This window comes from Ixodes scapularis, unplaced genomic scaffold (genome assembly GCF_016920785.2).
Source record: "Ixodes scapularis isolate PalLabHiFi unplaced genomic scaffold, ASM1692078v2 PGA_scaffold1__304_contigs__length_218370807, whole genome shotgun sequence".
In the NCBI taxonomy this organism is placed as follows: domain Eukaryota; kingdom Metazoa; phylum Arthropoda; class Arachnida; order Ixodida; family Ixodidae; genus Ixodes; species Ixodes scapularis.
Window position 1 is genome coordinate 31,241,517 of NW_024609846.1, and position 15,930 is coordinate 31,257,446.

General features: G+C 47.6%; 1 protein-coding gene across 1 annotated transcript in view; it reads left to right on the forward strand.

The window, feature by feature from the left end:
- The first annotated feature begins 782 nt into the window (after positions 1–782).
- The window catches only part of LOC120840334 (tetraspanin-33-like), a 28,454-nt gene continuing 13,306 nt past the window's right edge, over positions 783–15,930 (forward strand). The window contains exons 1-2 of the mRNA XM_040210811.2: positions 783–1,233; positions 6,968–7,124. Of these exons, the coding sequence (XP_040066745.2) occupies positions 783–1,233; positions 6,968–7,124 (608 nt within the window). The remainder of the gene's footprint in view (positions 1,234–6,967; positions 7,125–15,930) is intronic.

Genomic DNA, 15,930 nt, shown 5'->3' on the forward strand with positions numbered 1-15,930 from the left:
TCTCGTCGTCGCTCAGTTGAAAGGCTTCTAAGCAGAAGCGTCGAGACAGGCGGACGGGGAAGAAGTCTATAGGAGCTGGAAGGCGAAGTGGAAGAGGGGGCAATGGGACATCGCACCGGCGGGCGGTCGTTTATCACTACTGCGTACCGCACTGGCTAAATTGCTCATCCCCTTCAGCTAATAGACAATTCGCCAGTTGAGGCTGACTAATACTCCATGCAGACGACCAGAAAGGTCCCTTTAGTTACTTTAGTCAAGGAACCTTTATGGCCAGTGGTTCGCGGTCCTCCACGCGTGGCATGTGCTCGCGACCTAAGAGCGCGGGCTGATTAAGCGATTGCAAAGGGACCTGCGTTAAAGGTACCTTTATGCTGCCGGTGCGAATGGGGTATAACTTCAAGCTGTATAACCATACACACAAACACATTTTTTTTTTTTAGTTTAGTGACCCTGGTTGGCTTTGGGTGGTGGCACTAAATAAGCTACGCTTCATTCAGTGGCTCTAGCTATGGGGACAGCATTCTCGTGGACATCGTGACTTGAACGATATCCACGTAGGTCACGGGGGTTCTCATCACGCGCGCTGCTGCTCCGAACGCTCAGTCCGCATCTGTAGCTGTGACTTCGTCCCTCCGCTCGACTCCTGCACTCCGTCGTCAAAGTGGAATACCCTAACGAGACACGACCGGCTCGACCTCCCAAGTCCCCCAGACATCGACTAATGCGTCGGTGGAACGAGCAGAGAGGAACAGCGGCCAAGAGGGACGCGATTCGACGTCGCGATGCCCCCCAAACAGTCCAGGAAACAGCGGGAGCCACAGCAGCGAGACTGGCCTGTGTCCCACGCCCCCGTAGCCCAGCCTTCGCCCAGCAGCTCCTCGGAGACGATGCTGGACGTGAACCCGTACGTACGCTACCCACTGCTGCTAGTCAACATGGCGCTCTGTTTCCTGGGGTCTGGCGCCGCTGTGCTCGGAGCCCTTACCATCGTCGAGAGCTGGAACTCGAACGGCGACCTGGTCATCCTCAAGAAGCACAGACTCCAGGGGCTGACGTGGCCGGTGCTCGAGGTCGCCATCACCGTGGTCGGGACCGTCCTGGCCCTAGCCTCCTGCTGCGGCTGCGTCGGGGCGCTGCGGGAGAACAGCTTCCTGCTCAAGCTGTACTCGTGGTTCCTGGAACTGCTCGTGGCCGGCTGCATTCTGGTCGGCATGTTCGTCATGCTCATGCCCGGTACAGACTAATATCTTATGGTTTCGAAATGAATTCAGTAAATGCTCGGCTTCCGCACGAGTGAGCCACCTCCAAAGAGCAAAAAGTGGTAGACAAAATTATGTCAATGAAATCTCACTATTCACGTTTGCAAGCAGCCATGCTTTAGATTTAAGCCTAGTCTGGGAGCCTTGTGGGGAAAGGACTTTGTTTGGGGACCCGTCTTGTAACTCTGGGTTCGCCTTACTAAGGATTGACGCTTGACTGCCAGACGGCCTACACCTGCCGGGAACAAGATAGCGGCGCACAGAGCCTGTACTTGTAAACATGTATAGAGCAGTTGCGTAGCATCGCCGCCGTTTTTTTGTTGGAGGTGCAATTTCTCACTTGTGGTCCCACGGGTGAGTAATGTCTGCAGCTTGTCGAAAAACTATCGGTACTTTTTTTTTTCTTTCTCTCCGGTGCGTGTCCGGGAACTGGAACCCCTCGAGGTAAATATCAGTGTAACATTACCTACGTGGAGCCCTGCAGTGTGCATGTTTTATTGGCATATTTGCTTTCTTTAAAGGCGTGCGAATATATAAAAAAAGACTACGAATCGAATACAAATAATGCCAAAAACTGACCTCGAGTATTGAAACGAACATCGGATATGCACACAATTAAAGAAGCACCTAAAAGTGTAGACAGAACATTAGGCGCAGCTTTTACATCTTTGGAAATGATACGTACGGCAACCGCGGTCTATGGCCACCCCCAAAATTACATAACCAGAACGATTTGCAGAACCAAAAATTAATAGTTCATAGCAAAGGGAAACAAAAAGATGTAGTTCAGCTTTTAAAGAAAAGGGTTATAAATGTCACTGACAAAATAACTATTACCATTAGAATGAAGTAAAGGCCCATAAATCAAAACAAATATATTTTGTTCGTTCGCTGACGGTTGATTGACCTCCCCAATTTCTATTTAGTTATTCAAAAAAGCTCCAGGTACACCTAAGCACTTCTTATGAGTTGTGAGTGCGAAAGCATGCAAACCGCTCGTCCGCTCCCTTTGTCGTCTGCTCGTCCGCTCCCTTTGTCGTCTGCTGCGTACTAGGCCGCGCGCGCTTCGAGACCTTGGAGGCCATGGCGCAGCGGCCAATGGGAGCCCCGTCGACGCGCGCCAGCCAATGGAACCGAAGGCGAATCGCTCCTATTGGGATCGCGGAAACCTGGAACCGTTTTCGCGCTTCAAACTGATGACGTCAGCTCGCTCTATGGGAACGTTAATGCTTTCGCATTAAAAACCTTAAAGGCCCTCTGTATGGGGGTATTACATTGGGGGCGGGGGGGGGGGGGGGGGCAAGCAAATACATTATAGTGCACAGAAAAAAACACAAAAGGTATACAAAGACAATATGAGAAATAGGAATAAATAATATGTTGCGCCTAAAACAAGATGGGCGGTTTCATTTGGATTCAGGCAACGAGTAACAGTCGTAATTTTATTTTAATTCAAACTTTCATATTTGGTGGAGCATGTTCCAAGAAGAAAAACCCTTTTTATTTTAATGTCCTGACATGTTTAGTTTCTGAGAAAGAAAATCTCAAAGAAGCGGGAAAGAACGACGAGGTTTTGACGATTGCCGTGAGTGGCGTTTTTGAATCACTCCTTATCTCAAAGTATTCAAAAGAGAACGTCTATATTGTTTTTTAGTGTGATATAGATAAAAGTAGGTAAAAGGAAATTAAAACTACTATTTATTATTCGTCGCTCCAATTTTCGTAAAAATCCCCAAATATGCCTCCGCGAACAACTGTGACCTAAATTGCGGATTTTTTTTTTTACTCGACTATGTTTAGTATTGTTTTCAAAATAATACTACGTGTACAAACTTTTATTGCCTTCCAAATTAAGCAAAGTTTGTGTTTTTATCATGTACGAGTACTGAGAAATCAATTATGAAACAGAGAAAGTTGTCACTTTTCGTTCAATTTCAGCCTTTATGTATATAAAGATTTTTAATTTTTTTTTTCTCGCGTCGCGTTCTCTCCGCACCCTTCTTTTGCCCAGAATACATTCCGTTAGAGGTATTTGCACTGGTTTTGAGTTGTAAGCCTCTAAATATTCTAAAAAAAGAGCAAGTTCCGATGGTGGGTTTCGACGATTGTCGTGTGTGGCGTTTTTGAACCACTCTCAATCTCAAAGTATACAAAAGAGAGCTTCTCGGTAAAACGACATTTTAACTACTATTTATTATTTGTCGATCCAATCTTTGCAAAAATCTCCAATGTGCTGGCGTGACCACGTGCTGGCGGGCGCCGCGAGAACAATATGGTGAAAGGATGGAAGTCTCATCCGGGTCCGGTCATACCTTGCCATACCCGTCTGGCCCTGTCCCCCTTCTTTTTCGGCTTCTGGCGGCTGTTCGCGGTAGCAGAGAGAGCTGACGGTTTTGTGGACCTAGGATAGATGGCGCCACTAAAACTCCGTATAATAAAAGTTTTGTCGATCATATCAGGTTTTTGATGCATTTATATGTTTGTTGGAACGACAAGATTTATAGAAAAGTTCCCTTTTATTGAGCAGGTATTCGCACAACTTGCTATCTTTCTACAACAACCCCATTGACGTCATACTGCGTGGTTCTCGTGGCCGCCGCTCGCGGCTGCAGGTCGGAGAATATTCGAATTTTTGCCTCGCGATTACGCGACGGAATCGCAATGTTTCGAAGAAAGGAGGTGTGTTTTCTGTTCTTTGTGACAAGATAAACGATTCGTAGTCGGTGCATGCACAGTCCTGGTCCGGGTGTTTAAAGGTATTCTGAGAAGGTTTCTGAGATCGCCTAAATGATAACTCACTCTGCTAACTCTAAGCATCCTAGAAATGCCTAAATCATGACGATACGGGTTAATAATTCCTACAGAGTGCGTCATACTCCTTGTTACTGGGCGAATAAAGATCACGGTCTTTTCCAAACCCCTTCCCCCCTCCCTCCCCGCCGCCAACTGGACTTCAAACCGTGTCCAAACTCCCCACTCCCCCCCCCCCCCCCCCCCCCCTTTCCGTTTAGTTATGAGCTGCCTGGGAAATGCCGAAGGAGAGCTTTCCAGTTCATTTGATACTATCACATACCTAGAACACAAATTATGTTTAATCGCACTGACGTCTAACAACGAAATGGCGGATTGATATGTTTGTGAAAACAACAAACACCCTTGACGGACAGAACCGCATGCTGTTATTTCCACGGAGATCGCCCAGATACCCACCATTGAGGCAGGCCCTTTTTTTCTTTAGTAAATAAAAAGCTAGTTTTATTTTTAAAAATACTAACAATAACAACAACGTATGCAATCATAGAACCAATATCATAGAATACCAAAAGAAAATATAACACATTTTATGCATATTTCTCAGTTAAAATTGCAGAGGTTCATTTGATGTATGGCGACGGTAGTCTACCTTGCTTTCCCTCTGAATGGCACATAAAGGTCATTATTTTTTTTCACCTGTCTTTAATAACTGTCCAAATAGCGATATTTTAATTAAATCGATGGAGCGCACTAGGCAGACAATATCTTGCGTGTTTAACGTGTATAATACATGTATAAGGTATACGGATATGGTCTTGAATCACTTAATGGCCGACCCAGACCATCGTCTTCTGCCAGGAAGAAAGCCGGTTTCCATTTTTGTTCTCTCCATTCCCTCTAGTAGTCTTCACCTCTCCCCACAGCAGTGGGTCTCTGAGCCAGACATGTACAAGTTAGTAAAAAATAATTAAGTTATGTTACTGAATATTGGTCTCAAAGGTAATTCGAGTAGAGTAGAAACTACTCAAATGGAAAGTAATTGATTAATTTACGAACTACCGTAAGAAGTAGCAAATCACTTTTAAAGTAAGTTTATATTTTTTATGGTAACAAAAAAGTACGTAGGTTTTGATACGTTAGCGAAACTCTGCTAGCCAAATATAACGCAGCTTGTGTTTTTACAAAAATGTTTTAATAGCTGGTTCTGCTTCTGTGTACCTAATTGTTTTGTACTTTTTTTTTGTTTTTTGGTAAAGGATTTACTGCGGATATATCATTTCTACAATGGGGTTTAGCACTGCCTGAGCTTGATTTTGCAGACAGTGTTTGATTGCTTACAGTGTTTCGTAAAGTGGATCTAAAAAGTACTTGAAGTAAAATACAAAGTAAACTAGAGGTTATGTATTTCAAATAAAGTAGTAAGTACACCGGGTGCAATGTACGTGAAGAAGTAATGTATATAGATACAATGTACTTTCGAAGTAAAGTACAAGTACTTTTTGCCACAATCTTTTATGATGCCCTTTCATCCTCTATACACTGTTTTTTTTTTGTTTTTTGTTTTTTCGCTGGTATGCATTGTTTTAGGTGTAATAGGAGGTGCATCAATTTCTTTTGGAAATTGCGGCAAATATTCGATAAAGGCAAGTCGCCACAAACTAGTTGTTTTACTTTCGCTGACGAACTATTAACGCACTAAACTCACAAGGTACTTATTTGTATGGGTCTTATAATCGCTACTTCACTCAGATAAATGACCAGATGAGGTCTCAAAAGACGATAGCGCGTTTTCACATGACGCTACACCATTTTTCATTTCTAAATTTGGGGAATGTGTTTTGAGTTTTACTCTTCTCGGAAAGTACCAGAAAAAACACTTAGTAAAGTACAAGTACATGCTCAGAGAATAAACTTCAAGTAAAATACAAGTTTTCTAAATCTACTTAAAATAAGTACCATGTACAATACTTAAGGCCTAACACTGGTTGCTTATTATTTGTTTATGTAAAAACGTTGGGGGAATTACTAAGGTTTCTCGAACGTTATTTGAATCTGTGAAGACCTGCATAATCTGAGTTTTGGGGAGAAAAGGCAACGCAAAGATGTCACCTTTGCTTTGCCCTTTAGCACGGGATTCTTCAAGTACAGCACAAACTACAGGAGCACCGGATGAGCTTCAGAGCGGGTGCTGCACTTGGTTGTTTCCTTTCTGTGAGGATGCAATGTGTGGACCTCCTTTAGTGGGCGAGAGTTACTACCTTGGGAAGAAGAGGTGACAAGCCCTTTCTTCAAATGCGTCAAATCTCCTTGAACTTTTGGACACACACACAAAAAAAAAAAGAAGAAAGAAAGCCATTCTTCGGCGCTGGGCCCGTAATTACTCGGCCTCACTTGCGACGTGCCTGTTGCGCAGGAGTGTTTGTTGGTAAGCGAACCCACCACTAAAATACGAAAGTAATTTGTAATTTGAGTAGAAGTTACTGGGAAAGAGTAATTAAGGTAAACTTCTAATTACCGAAATAAAAATGTAATTTTAAGTTAATACACTATTCAGGAAAGTAGTTAAACAACAGTAACTTAAGTAGAGTAGTTGAACTACATTCAAATCAGGCAGTCTGAGCTACTTCTCACAGAAAGGAGGAGGGTCTCCCTCTTCCTTTTAATGGAAAGGAGAAATTAACGAAAAATTTCCCCCTTTCTGGCTGCTCATCCGTCTTTAAGATAGTGAAGTCAGCTAATAAAAATGCTTTTCTGATTTTTTTTTTTTTGGAAGGGGGGGGGGGGTTCTTTCGTACGGCATTGTGGATAAAGGTCGTATAAGTGCATGTTTTTTGTTGTTGTTTTTTAGTAGGGAAGGCGAGGAAGTACGTGCAGGCGAGCTGGTGAGGAACGGCAATATTGGAACTGAAGCGGAGGAACGGATGACGAAATGGTGCTCTAAACTCCTAACGCAGGTCAGCTGCTGAATATCGTCCGGAGCACTCTCTCGGAGTCCTTGGTCGTTCACTACAGGGACAGCGCAGACACGAGCGCGTTCGTGGACGCTGTGCAGCGACATCTGCAGTGCTGCGGCATGAGCCACCAGAACTATCGCGACTGGAACAAGAACTTGTAAGCTATCAGTCTCAAGTCCCGTTCCTACACTTCGTTTGCTTGCGACCGCGTCCACGGGATCTCTTACGACGAGTGCACGCACTGGCACGCTGGCGCCATCTATGAAATGGCCCCAGAACTGCACTTCGCTAGAGCGAAGGTTTTGCGGTATGTGTGGGATCAAATGTGCGTATTGTTTATGAGAAATGGTCGCTTATAACATTACCATAGCAAAGGATTGATGCGCGAAAGAAAAAAAAAGGAATATACGGAAATATACTGAGTTAATTGTATGTATGCTTTCTTTGTGAAGAAACTTATTATTATTATTATTTTATACTCTCAGCGTGTCCTAAAAAAACGCATAAAACAATTGTGCTAGTAGCAGCCTATTGAATTATACACGACTGGAATCTCTCTAGGACCGACAGGAGGCTAGTTATTGTTACCATGTAAGTGACTGTTCGACCATCAGCCTATATGTTCCCATGATGTTTAAGTGTATATATGTATTTAAATGTATATTTACGTGTAGATCTAGGCATGCACGTCTATATGCGTCGTGGTGCACTCGATGTTGTATATAAGCCCAAGTGCTCAATTAGTTGTGTGTGTAACCCGTGAAACAACTTTCACTTGTGTGTAGGTGCCTTGTATTCGGTCCGGAGAACAATTTATTTATTTATTTCTGCACATACCTACATCGCCCAGGGGGCATTATTGTAGGGGGGTTACACGAAAGAAAATACATGACAAACAAGTGAAATAACAAGAAAGCATAAAATAACATAGAAGTTTCAGATACCTATTAGAAACAAAAGTTTTGTAAAACTGAGAAGAAAAGTGTTTTCAGGAGAATTGACAATTGAGCTCTCCAGACGATTCCACTCGGAATAGTATGGGGAAAAAAAGAGTGGGCAAAAACATCCGTTCGGCAGTTAATTTTTCGAACTTTCATCTGGTGATCCGTTCTTCTTGATACGTAATTTGGTGCCTGCATATACATACTTTTGTCGACTCCGGTTTGGTCATTATAAATAGCGTAAAATAGCCTTAACCGTAAAAGTTTTTCGTTGGCAAAGGAGACTCCAATTAAGTAAGCTTTTTAAGTTAGTGATGCTCGAACGAAAATCATAGTTACCGGTTACAAAACGAGCTGCACGGTTCTGGATCCGTTCCACTTTATAAATTAAATTTTGAAAATGAGGGTCCCATATATTGCACATGCGTATTCCAAATTGGTCGCACATTTGTTGTATAGAGCGCCTCTTTGAGGGACACTGGCGCAGTTTTGAAATTGCGTTTAATAAAGTTTAGAACACCGCTTGCTTTATTAGTCACGTAGTCTATGTGCTTATTCCAGGTCAGATCAGATAAAAAGTAGATACCTAAGTACTTGAAATTGTTAACGCGATCAAGGAAGTGATGACCCAAATGATAGTTCGATAAATGAGGCTTACGCTTTCTGGTAAAACTAATAAAGGAACACTTTTTTTTTAAACTGATTTTCCACTTGTCACACCATGCTAAGACAAGATCGAAGTCATACTGGAGGGCCGCAACATCTGATGCATTTTAAACACTATGATAAATGACACAGTCGTCTGCATAAAGCTTTATACTAGACGTTATTCTGTTTGTGATATCGTTAATATAGACGAGAAAGAGCAATGCCCCAAGACCGAATCTTGTGGGACCCCTGAGGTTACGTTGACGTAAGATGACATTACACCGTTAATAATGACACACTGTTTTCTGTCTGATGAGTAATTCTCTAGCCACTCAGGAACATACGTAGGTAACCCCAGAAACGACAATTTATGTAAAAGAAGAGTATGAGAAACGGCATCGAAAGCTTTCTGAAAATCCAAAAATACAGAATCAACCTGTAAACCTTTATCGTAAGAAGCCAAAATGTCGTGGGTGAACTCACTGAACTGGGTGACACAAGAAAGGCCAGACCTAAAACCATGTTTGTGAGGCGTGCAAAATTTGTTAGCTTCAAGATGCTTCATAATGTTAGAATAAATAATATGTTCCAAGGTTTTACAGCGTACACTGCTCAGTGAAATAGGCCTATAGTTCATGACACTGTCTTTAGCACCGGATTTGTGTACTGGAACAACATTGGCAGTCTTCCATTCACAAGCGGGTTCACGGGCTTCTAAGGACTTATTCAACAGTATAACCAAAAAGAAGGTGAATGCACGGGCACAGTTCTTCAGAACATGGTTAGAAATACCGTCTGGTCTGGGCGCAGCCCCCGAATTAAGACCCTGAAGTACAGAAAAAACACCGTTTTCTGAGCTAACAATGTCGGGCATAACCTCAGAGATAGACTCCGCCGCGGCTGGCATAGCCCCGTTAAATGGTTGTGAAAAGACCGAATGAAAATACGCGTTGAAACATGTCGCCTTTTCGAGATCGTCAAACACAGTGCCCTGTCCGTCAGAGATGGCGGGAATACCAACTTCGTCTTTTCTATTAGATTTTACATACTTCCACACTTCTTTTGGATTACTCAACAATTTTTCTTTAAGGGAAATAAAAAAAATTGATTTTGCTTCTTTCATTTGTATCTTTAAACTAGAGCCTATCCTCCCGAGCCGATCGCGTACGTCACCATGCTGTGTTTTCCGGTAACGTTGATACAGCCGACGTTTCTTACAGATAAGTGAGCGCAGCTCTTTATTTACCCAAGGTTTATCAACTCTACGTTTTCCGGTGATAATTTTGGACGGTACATGACGATCAACGAATTCAGCAAGCTCGCTCTTGAAAAGATTCCACAGACTGTTAATATTCATATGTAAGGAGCATTCTTCAAACTCTGGGAGGATAGAAGATAGGTTATTCGAAAGGCCTTCAAAATTTCCTCTATCATAAAAGAATACTTTCCTCGAGGGCGGTTTCTTAATGCCAAGTGGTTCACAGCGGATGCTACCAACGACTACCTCGTGATCACTAATCCCCGTAATTGCTGCAACAGAACGTACAAGCGTAGGGTGGTAGCTAAACACAAGTCGGCGACGGAGTTATCTGCAGACAATAACAACCTGACTCTGCAGATTCCACGGCCGAGGAAAGTACGCCTACAAGGACAAGCCTCCCTCGGACAAGCCATCGTCTGCTGCAGAACGAGGAGGGAAGCAACTGGTCACAGCAAGTGACAGCGACAGCACCCACGCCAACGACAGAGGCGGCACCAAGGACCCGTCTACAAAAGAGGCAGACACGGCATCGGCAGCGGCGATTGCGGCGACGGCGGCGGGGAGTTCGAGTTCAGCGCTCGTGGCTACCGGTTCGCACGGTTTTCTCGGGACGTGAAATTCTTTCTTTCTAGTCCAGTGGGCGGGGGTGTTTTTTCGGAAAGTGGATAGGAAGTTCGTAGGCGTTGGCCACGGTGGGCGTCACCACCCCGTACGGGGGACAGCACCCTGTACAGCGGGTTCCGGCCTCCCAAACGATGTCCCACGCCAGCCAACTTCCGGACGGAGGAGCGACCCCCACGCCAGCAAAGCGACACCTGAGTGAGAGCAGCTCCGGCGAGTTCGCACACACAACATCAATGTTACAAGACGACGAAGGGGCCATGGACGGCAGCGTTCTCGGTAGCAAGGAGGACGGCGACTTCACAACAGTCAACAGAAAGAAAAAGAGGACTCGACACGAAGGATCTCAACGGAGCCAAGGTATCGTGAAACTTCCTAATACGGCACGCACCGTTCTGTTCGCGCCAACCGTTCCCGCCACGAATCTGAGGAAAATCAACCGCCAGCTGCTATCGGACGAACTGGAAGCACTGGCTCCCGGTCAGTTTAGCGAGGTACGAGTAAACACACGGAAAAACATAATAGCCACGGATGCGAGGACGGAGGCGGGGGTGCTAGAGCTCCTCATTCTGACCAAAATATGCGGGGTGCCTGTACGAGCTTTTCTCCCTCGCTCGAAGAACTCAAGAGTAGGGGTAATTTCGGACGTTGACACCGATATCACCGAAGACAGGCTGAGTAAGATAATCGACAGCGGAGTGAGCGTCGTGCAAGTTAGGCGGCTAGGCAAAACGCAAGCAGTCAAGGTTGTGTTTGAGGGTGACACGCTTCCTGCCCACGTCAAGATTGGATTAGTAAGGCACAGCGTTAGGCCTTTCGTCCAGCGTCCCCTACAGTGCCGACAGTGCTTTCGCATCGGACAGGTAGTGGCAACCTGTCCTAACAGCGCCATTTGTCCCAAATGCGCACAGGCTCATGGTGAAGAAAACTGCACTTCAGCACAGAAGTGCGTAAATTGTCAGCGAGCGCACGAAGCAACCTCAACGGAGTGCCCAAAGCTCCAAAAGGAGAAGGAGACCTGCAAGGTCAAGGTGCGAGAGAACATCACGTTCCTGGAAGCGGCCAAGGTAGTCGAGGAACAGCGAAAAATCAGAAGGCGCAACAATCAACATGTAGAGAAACCCGGAGCGGGCACCTCGCAGCCTAAAAGTCAGACCGCCGCGCAAGGCGTGGACCCTGGGGCACAAGGCAGTTCTAATCCGGCAGGGGCAGCAAAGGCCGATAACCTACACAACGGTGGCAGGGACAACCACGCTAGGGGTCTCACCTATCGCGATGTCACTCAGGGCTCCCCCCCCCAAATCCGGCGGCGGATAGAAAAAAGCCACGTTACCATCCCGAGACACAGGGGATACTGTCAAAGCAAGGGACGTCAATTCCAGAGTCCGCTGAGCGGTCTACCGCGAGCAAATTTATCAGCTTGGTGTTCAACACAGTGCGCCGGCTCCTCGAGCTGTTGCCGCCATCGGAGTTCCGCACAACACTAAACAGTCTTCTCTTCCTGGAGGGCCTCCTGGGGGCTGTCTTCTAGATGGGCAGCACATAGAAGCAAGCAAGGTACGGGATGGCAGCACAAACCCCCAGAAGAAACGCAATCACTCGAACGGCACCGACCGTCCTACAGTGGAATGCCAGAGGCCTCAACGCCAAGCACAGTGAGGTTAGCCTGCATCTGCAAAGCAACCCAAGCCCGGTGCTGGCATTGACGGAAGCGGGACTGCCGGGCAAAAGATCGCTACCTGGATACTTTAGACTAACGACACAGTCAATACCAGGATTTCCACATGGAAGCGCGGTATTATTTATACGGAAGGAAATACCGCATGTACAACTCGATACCAGCCAACTTTGCACGACCTCAGCAGAGTTCGTGGGAGCCAGGATGAGCATCGGGAACCGAACGTTCGCCATTCTTTTGGGATATGTACGACCAAATGGCACAGAACTGCCGAGCGAGGAAATTCTGGCATGGTGTAAGGACCGATCAGAGGAGTTGCTTATATGCGGCGACTTCAACGCACATAATGTGGCTTGGGGAAGTGCTCGAACAGACAAGAGGGGGGACGCCCTTATGACAGTAATAGAGCAGATGGGACTTGCGGTGGCGAATGATGGACGGCCGACGTTCTTCAGGCCTCCGAACTCGTACAGTGTTCTTGACGTGACAGCGCACTCGCCATCCCTGGAGATGAAGTGGGAGCTAGCCCCGGACACACGGGGAAGTGATCACTTCCCCATCCACATCACCATCAAGGGGTGTCAGGGGGCAAGGAAAGTCTTGCGTACGTGCACTAACTGGGACGTTTTTCGAGCAGCGCTGGATTTGAGCCAAGAAGAAATTCCAGCAGCTATAATTCAAGCGTTACAGAAGGCCACACGCACTACTTCCGTCACAGAATGGCTCCCAAAGCCGGACCTCACATTTTTAAACCTTCAAGCGGCACGAACCAGGGCGCAGAGGAGGTACCGCCGGACGGGAGAGCCCGAGGACAAGACCAGTTTCAACAGGGTTTCGGCCAAGCTGCGAAGACACGCAAAGGGGCTGGTCAGGAATCGATGGAAACTCATGTGCAAGAATGCCAACGCACACTCGTCCATGACTAAGCTGTGGACCGTCCTAGGGACAATGACTGGGAAAAGCCGTTCAAGACATACCCTGCAGGTCTTGGCGCTGGCGGCCAACGAAACACCAGAAGCAGCAGCGGAGAGTCTGTGCGCCCTGTACGCCCCGGCAGAGGCGGCGGGAAGACCTGGGGTACCAAACACCGCGTCGGGACCTCTGGATGCCCAGTTTACAGTCCAAGAACTGCAGAGTGCCCTTCGCAGATGTCGGAAGAAGAGCGCAGCCGGACCCGACGGAGTCCCGTACCAGGCACTCACGAACCTCACCGAAGTGGCCCAAGATGCCCTGGTCAAATGGTTCAACGCTATATGGAACTCCGGGGACGTCCCAAACGAGTGGAAAAAAGCAATGGTGGTGCCTTTGCTCAAGGCAGGGAAACCGCCAGGAAAGGCAGAGTCATACCGCCCAGTTTCACTAACCTCGTGCATAAGCAAGTTATTCGAGAGGATGGTGCAAGCTCGGATATGCTGGTACCTGGAAGAACATCACTCTCTCCCGAACTGCATGACCGGTTTTAGGAGAGGGCTGGCAGCCCAAGACAGTATCCTGGACCTAACAAGTGATATTGAGGACAACAAGAACAGGCGGAGGAACACGATTGCGGTGTTCTTGGACGTGGAACGAGCTTACGACAGCGTGCCGCTCCCTACAGTCCTTAAGAGAATGACTGAGATCGGCCTGACCGGTAAAATTCAAAAGTTCCTGGCAAACTTTTTAACCGGGCGAAAAATTCAGATCAGGTCCGAAGGTACAGTGTCCTCGCCAAGGGTGCTGCACAGAGGGTTGCCACAGGGAAGCGTGTTGAGCCCGGTGCTCTTTAACATCGTGATGGCTACACTACCGAACGCCATCCCACCAACCGCACTCCCGGTACAAGTGTCTATCTATGCAGACGATGTGTGCCTCTGGGTGGCAGGAATATACACAACACAGATACACCGGAGCATACAAGACGCCACGCAAGCAGTAGACGAGTTTTTGGCTGAATCGGGGTTGTCCCTGTCAAAGAGCAAGACCGTCTGGATGCCGGTACGGGGGAATGGAAGAAGGTTTCAACCGCCAAGCATCGTGTTAGCGGGGGAGAACGTCACAAAGGTCACCAAGCAGAGGTTCCTGGGAATCGTCATCACAAGCAGGTTGAGATGGGCACAAGCCGTAAAAGCGACATCGGAAACATGCAGGCCTGCCATGAACGCTGTTCGCCGTATGACTGGAACCGCGTGGGGATGCACGGAGCGGACCATCACAGCTGCCCACACGGCGCTTGTAACGTCAAGGGTAATGTATAGACTCCCATACATGGCCCCATCTCGGACGGACCTGGAGAGGATGGAACAACGACATCGGCATGGACTACGAACAGCACTGGGGATTCCCAACGCTGCCAGGAACGACGCGGTCCTTCTGGAGGCGGGGACAGAGTCGCTCGCAAGACAGGCCAAAGGAAGGAGACTTCACCAGCTGGCGCGATTATCTATGACCCACCCGGGCAGATGGTTCCTACATCGAGTCCAGGCCCGGATGAAATCGCTATGGAGCGAGGCGGTAGAAGAGTTCCACAATATCACGGACCCACTACCGACGAGGACGGACGAAGCAAGGATGGCTCCATGGGACGTAATCAAGGTGTCCAGTGACGTAAGAATCAAGCACCTGCGTTCCAAGAAAGATAGGCCAGGCATCGCTATCAGAGCAGCAGTTGAAGCACACTTGGAAGAACACCATAGGGGAAAGCTTCGAATATACACGGACGGGTCTGTAAACAAAGCAAGAACCTCCAGCACTGCGGCCTACTGCATACCAGAGAAAGGCTGGGAGTGGGGCGGGAGACTTCAAACACCCACATCTTCCACGGTGGCCGAACTGGTGGCCATCGATAAAGCCCTCCAAGCTGCCACCCTATTGCCACCACAGGGAATGGTGGTGCTCACCGACTCGAGATGCGCCCTTCAGAAGATTGCGAATGCAGAGTGCGGGGACCCAGCAACGACCGCCGTAAGAAAGTCACTAGCATCGTTGGAAGCACGCGGATCCACAGCGTGGCTCCAGTGGATTCCAGGGCATGCGGGGATCGAAGGGAATGAACAGGCAGACAGGCTGGCCGCAGCTGCTCACTTGGAAATCCCGGCTGTCCCGTCACCGGCAAATCCGCAACAGGCTGCACTTGACGTCCGCTGGTACCTTTTAAATGCAAGTAACGAGCCGGCGCTGCCAAAAGGAGCCCTGTCTGGATTGTCACGGGCGGCAGAGACCCTGGTGCGACGCTTGCGCACAAACACGGCCAACACGAAGGCTTTTCTGGTCAAGATGGGAAAACGGCGGATGTCAGAATGCTCGCAATGCGACGAGGAAGAGACTGTGCACCACATTCTCCGCGTCTGCCCGGCATACGAAGCTCAACGAACTGTGCTGTATGAACAAATCGGCATGGATAATCCGGGAGCAACAGTCGATATCCTCTTCCCAGATGGACCTCGAAGGAAGTGCCAGAAAGTGTTCAAGGCGGTGCTGCGCTTCCTGCGGGATATTGGCTTGATCGACCGACTGTAGTTGTATCTAAAACATAACAAAAGAATGTCTTTTTTTTTTTTTTAACAGCTCTTTAAGAGCTCGTCACCTGCCCATGCCAGCTAATTGGGGCTAGGCTAACCTAGGTGACGTAAAACCTAAACGGCGCACCACCACCACCACTCGGCAGCGGCAGTCGGCGACGGAGTTATCTGCAGACAATAACAACCTGACTCTGCAGATTCCACGGCCGAGGAAAGTACGCCTACAAGGACAAGCCTCCCTCGGACAAGCCATCGTCTGCTGCAGAACGAGGAGGGAAGCAACTGGTCACAGCAAGTGACAGCGACAGCACCCACGC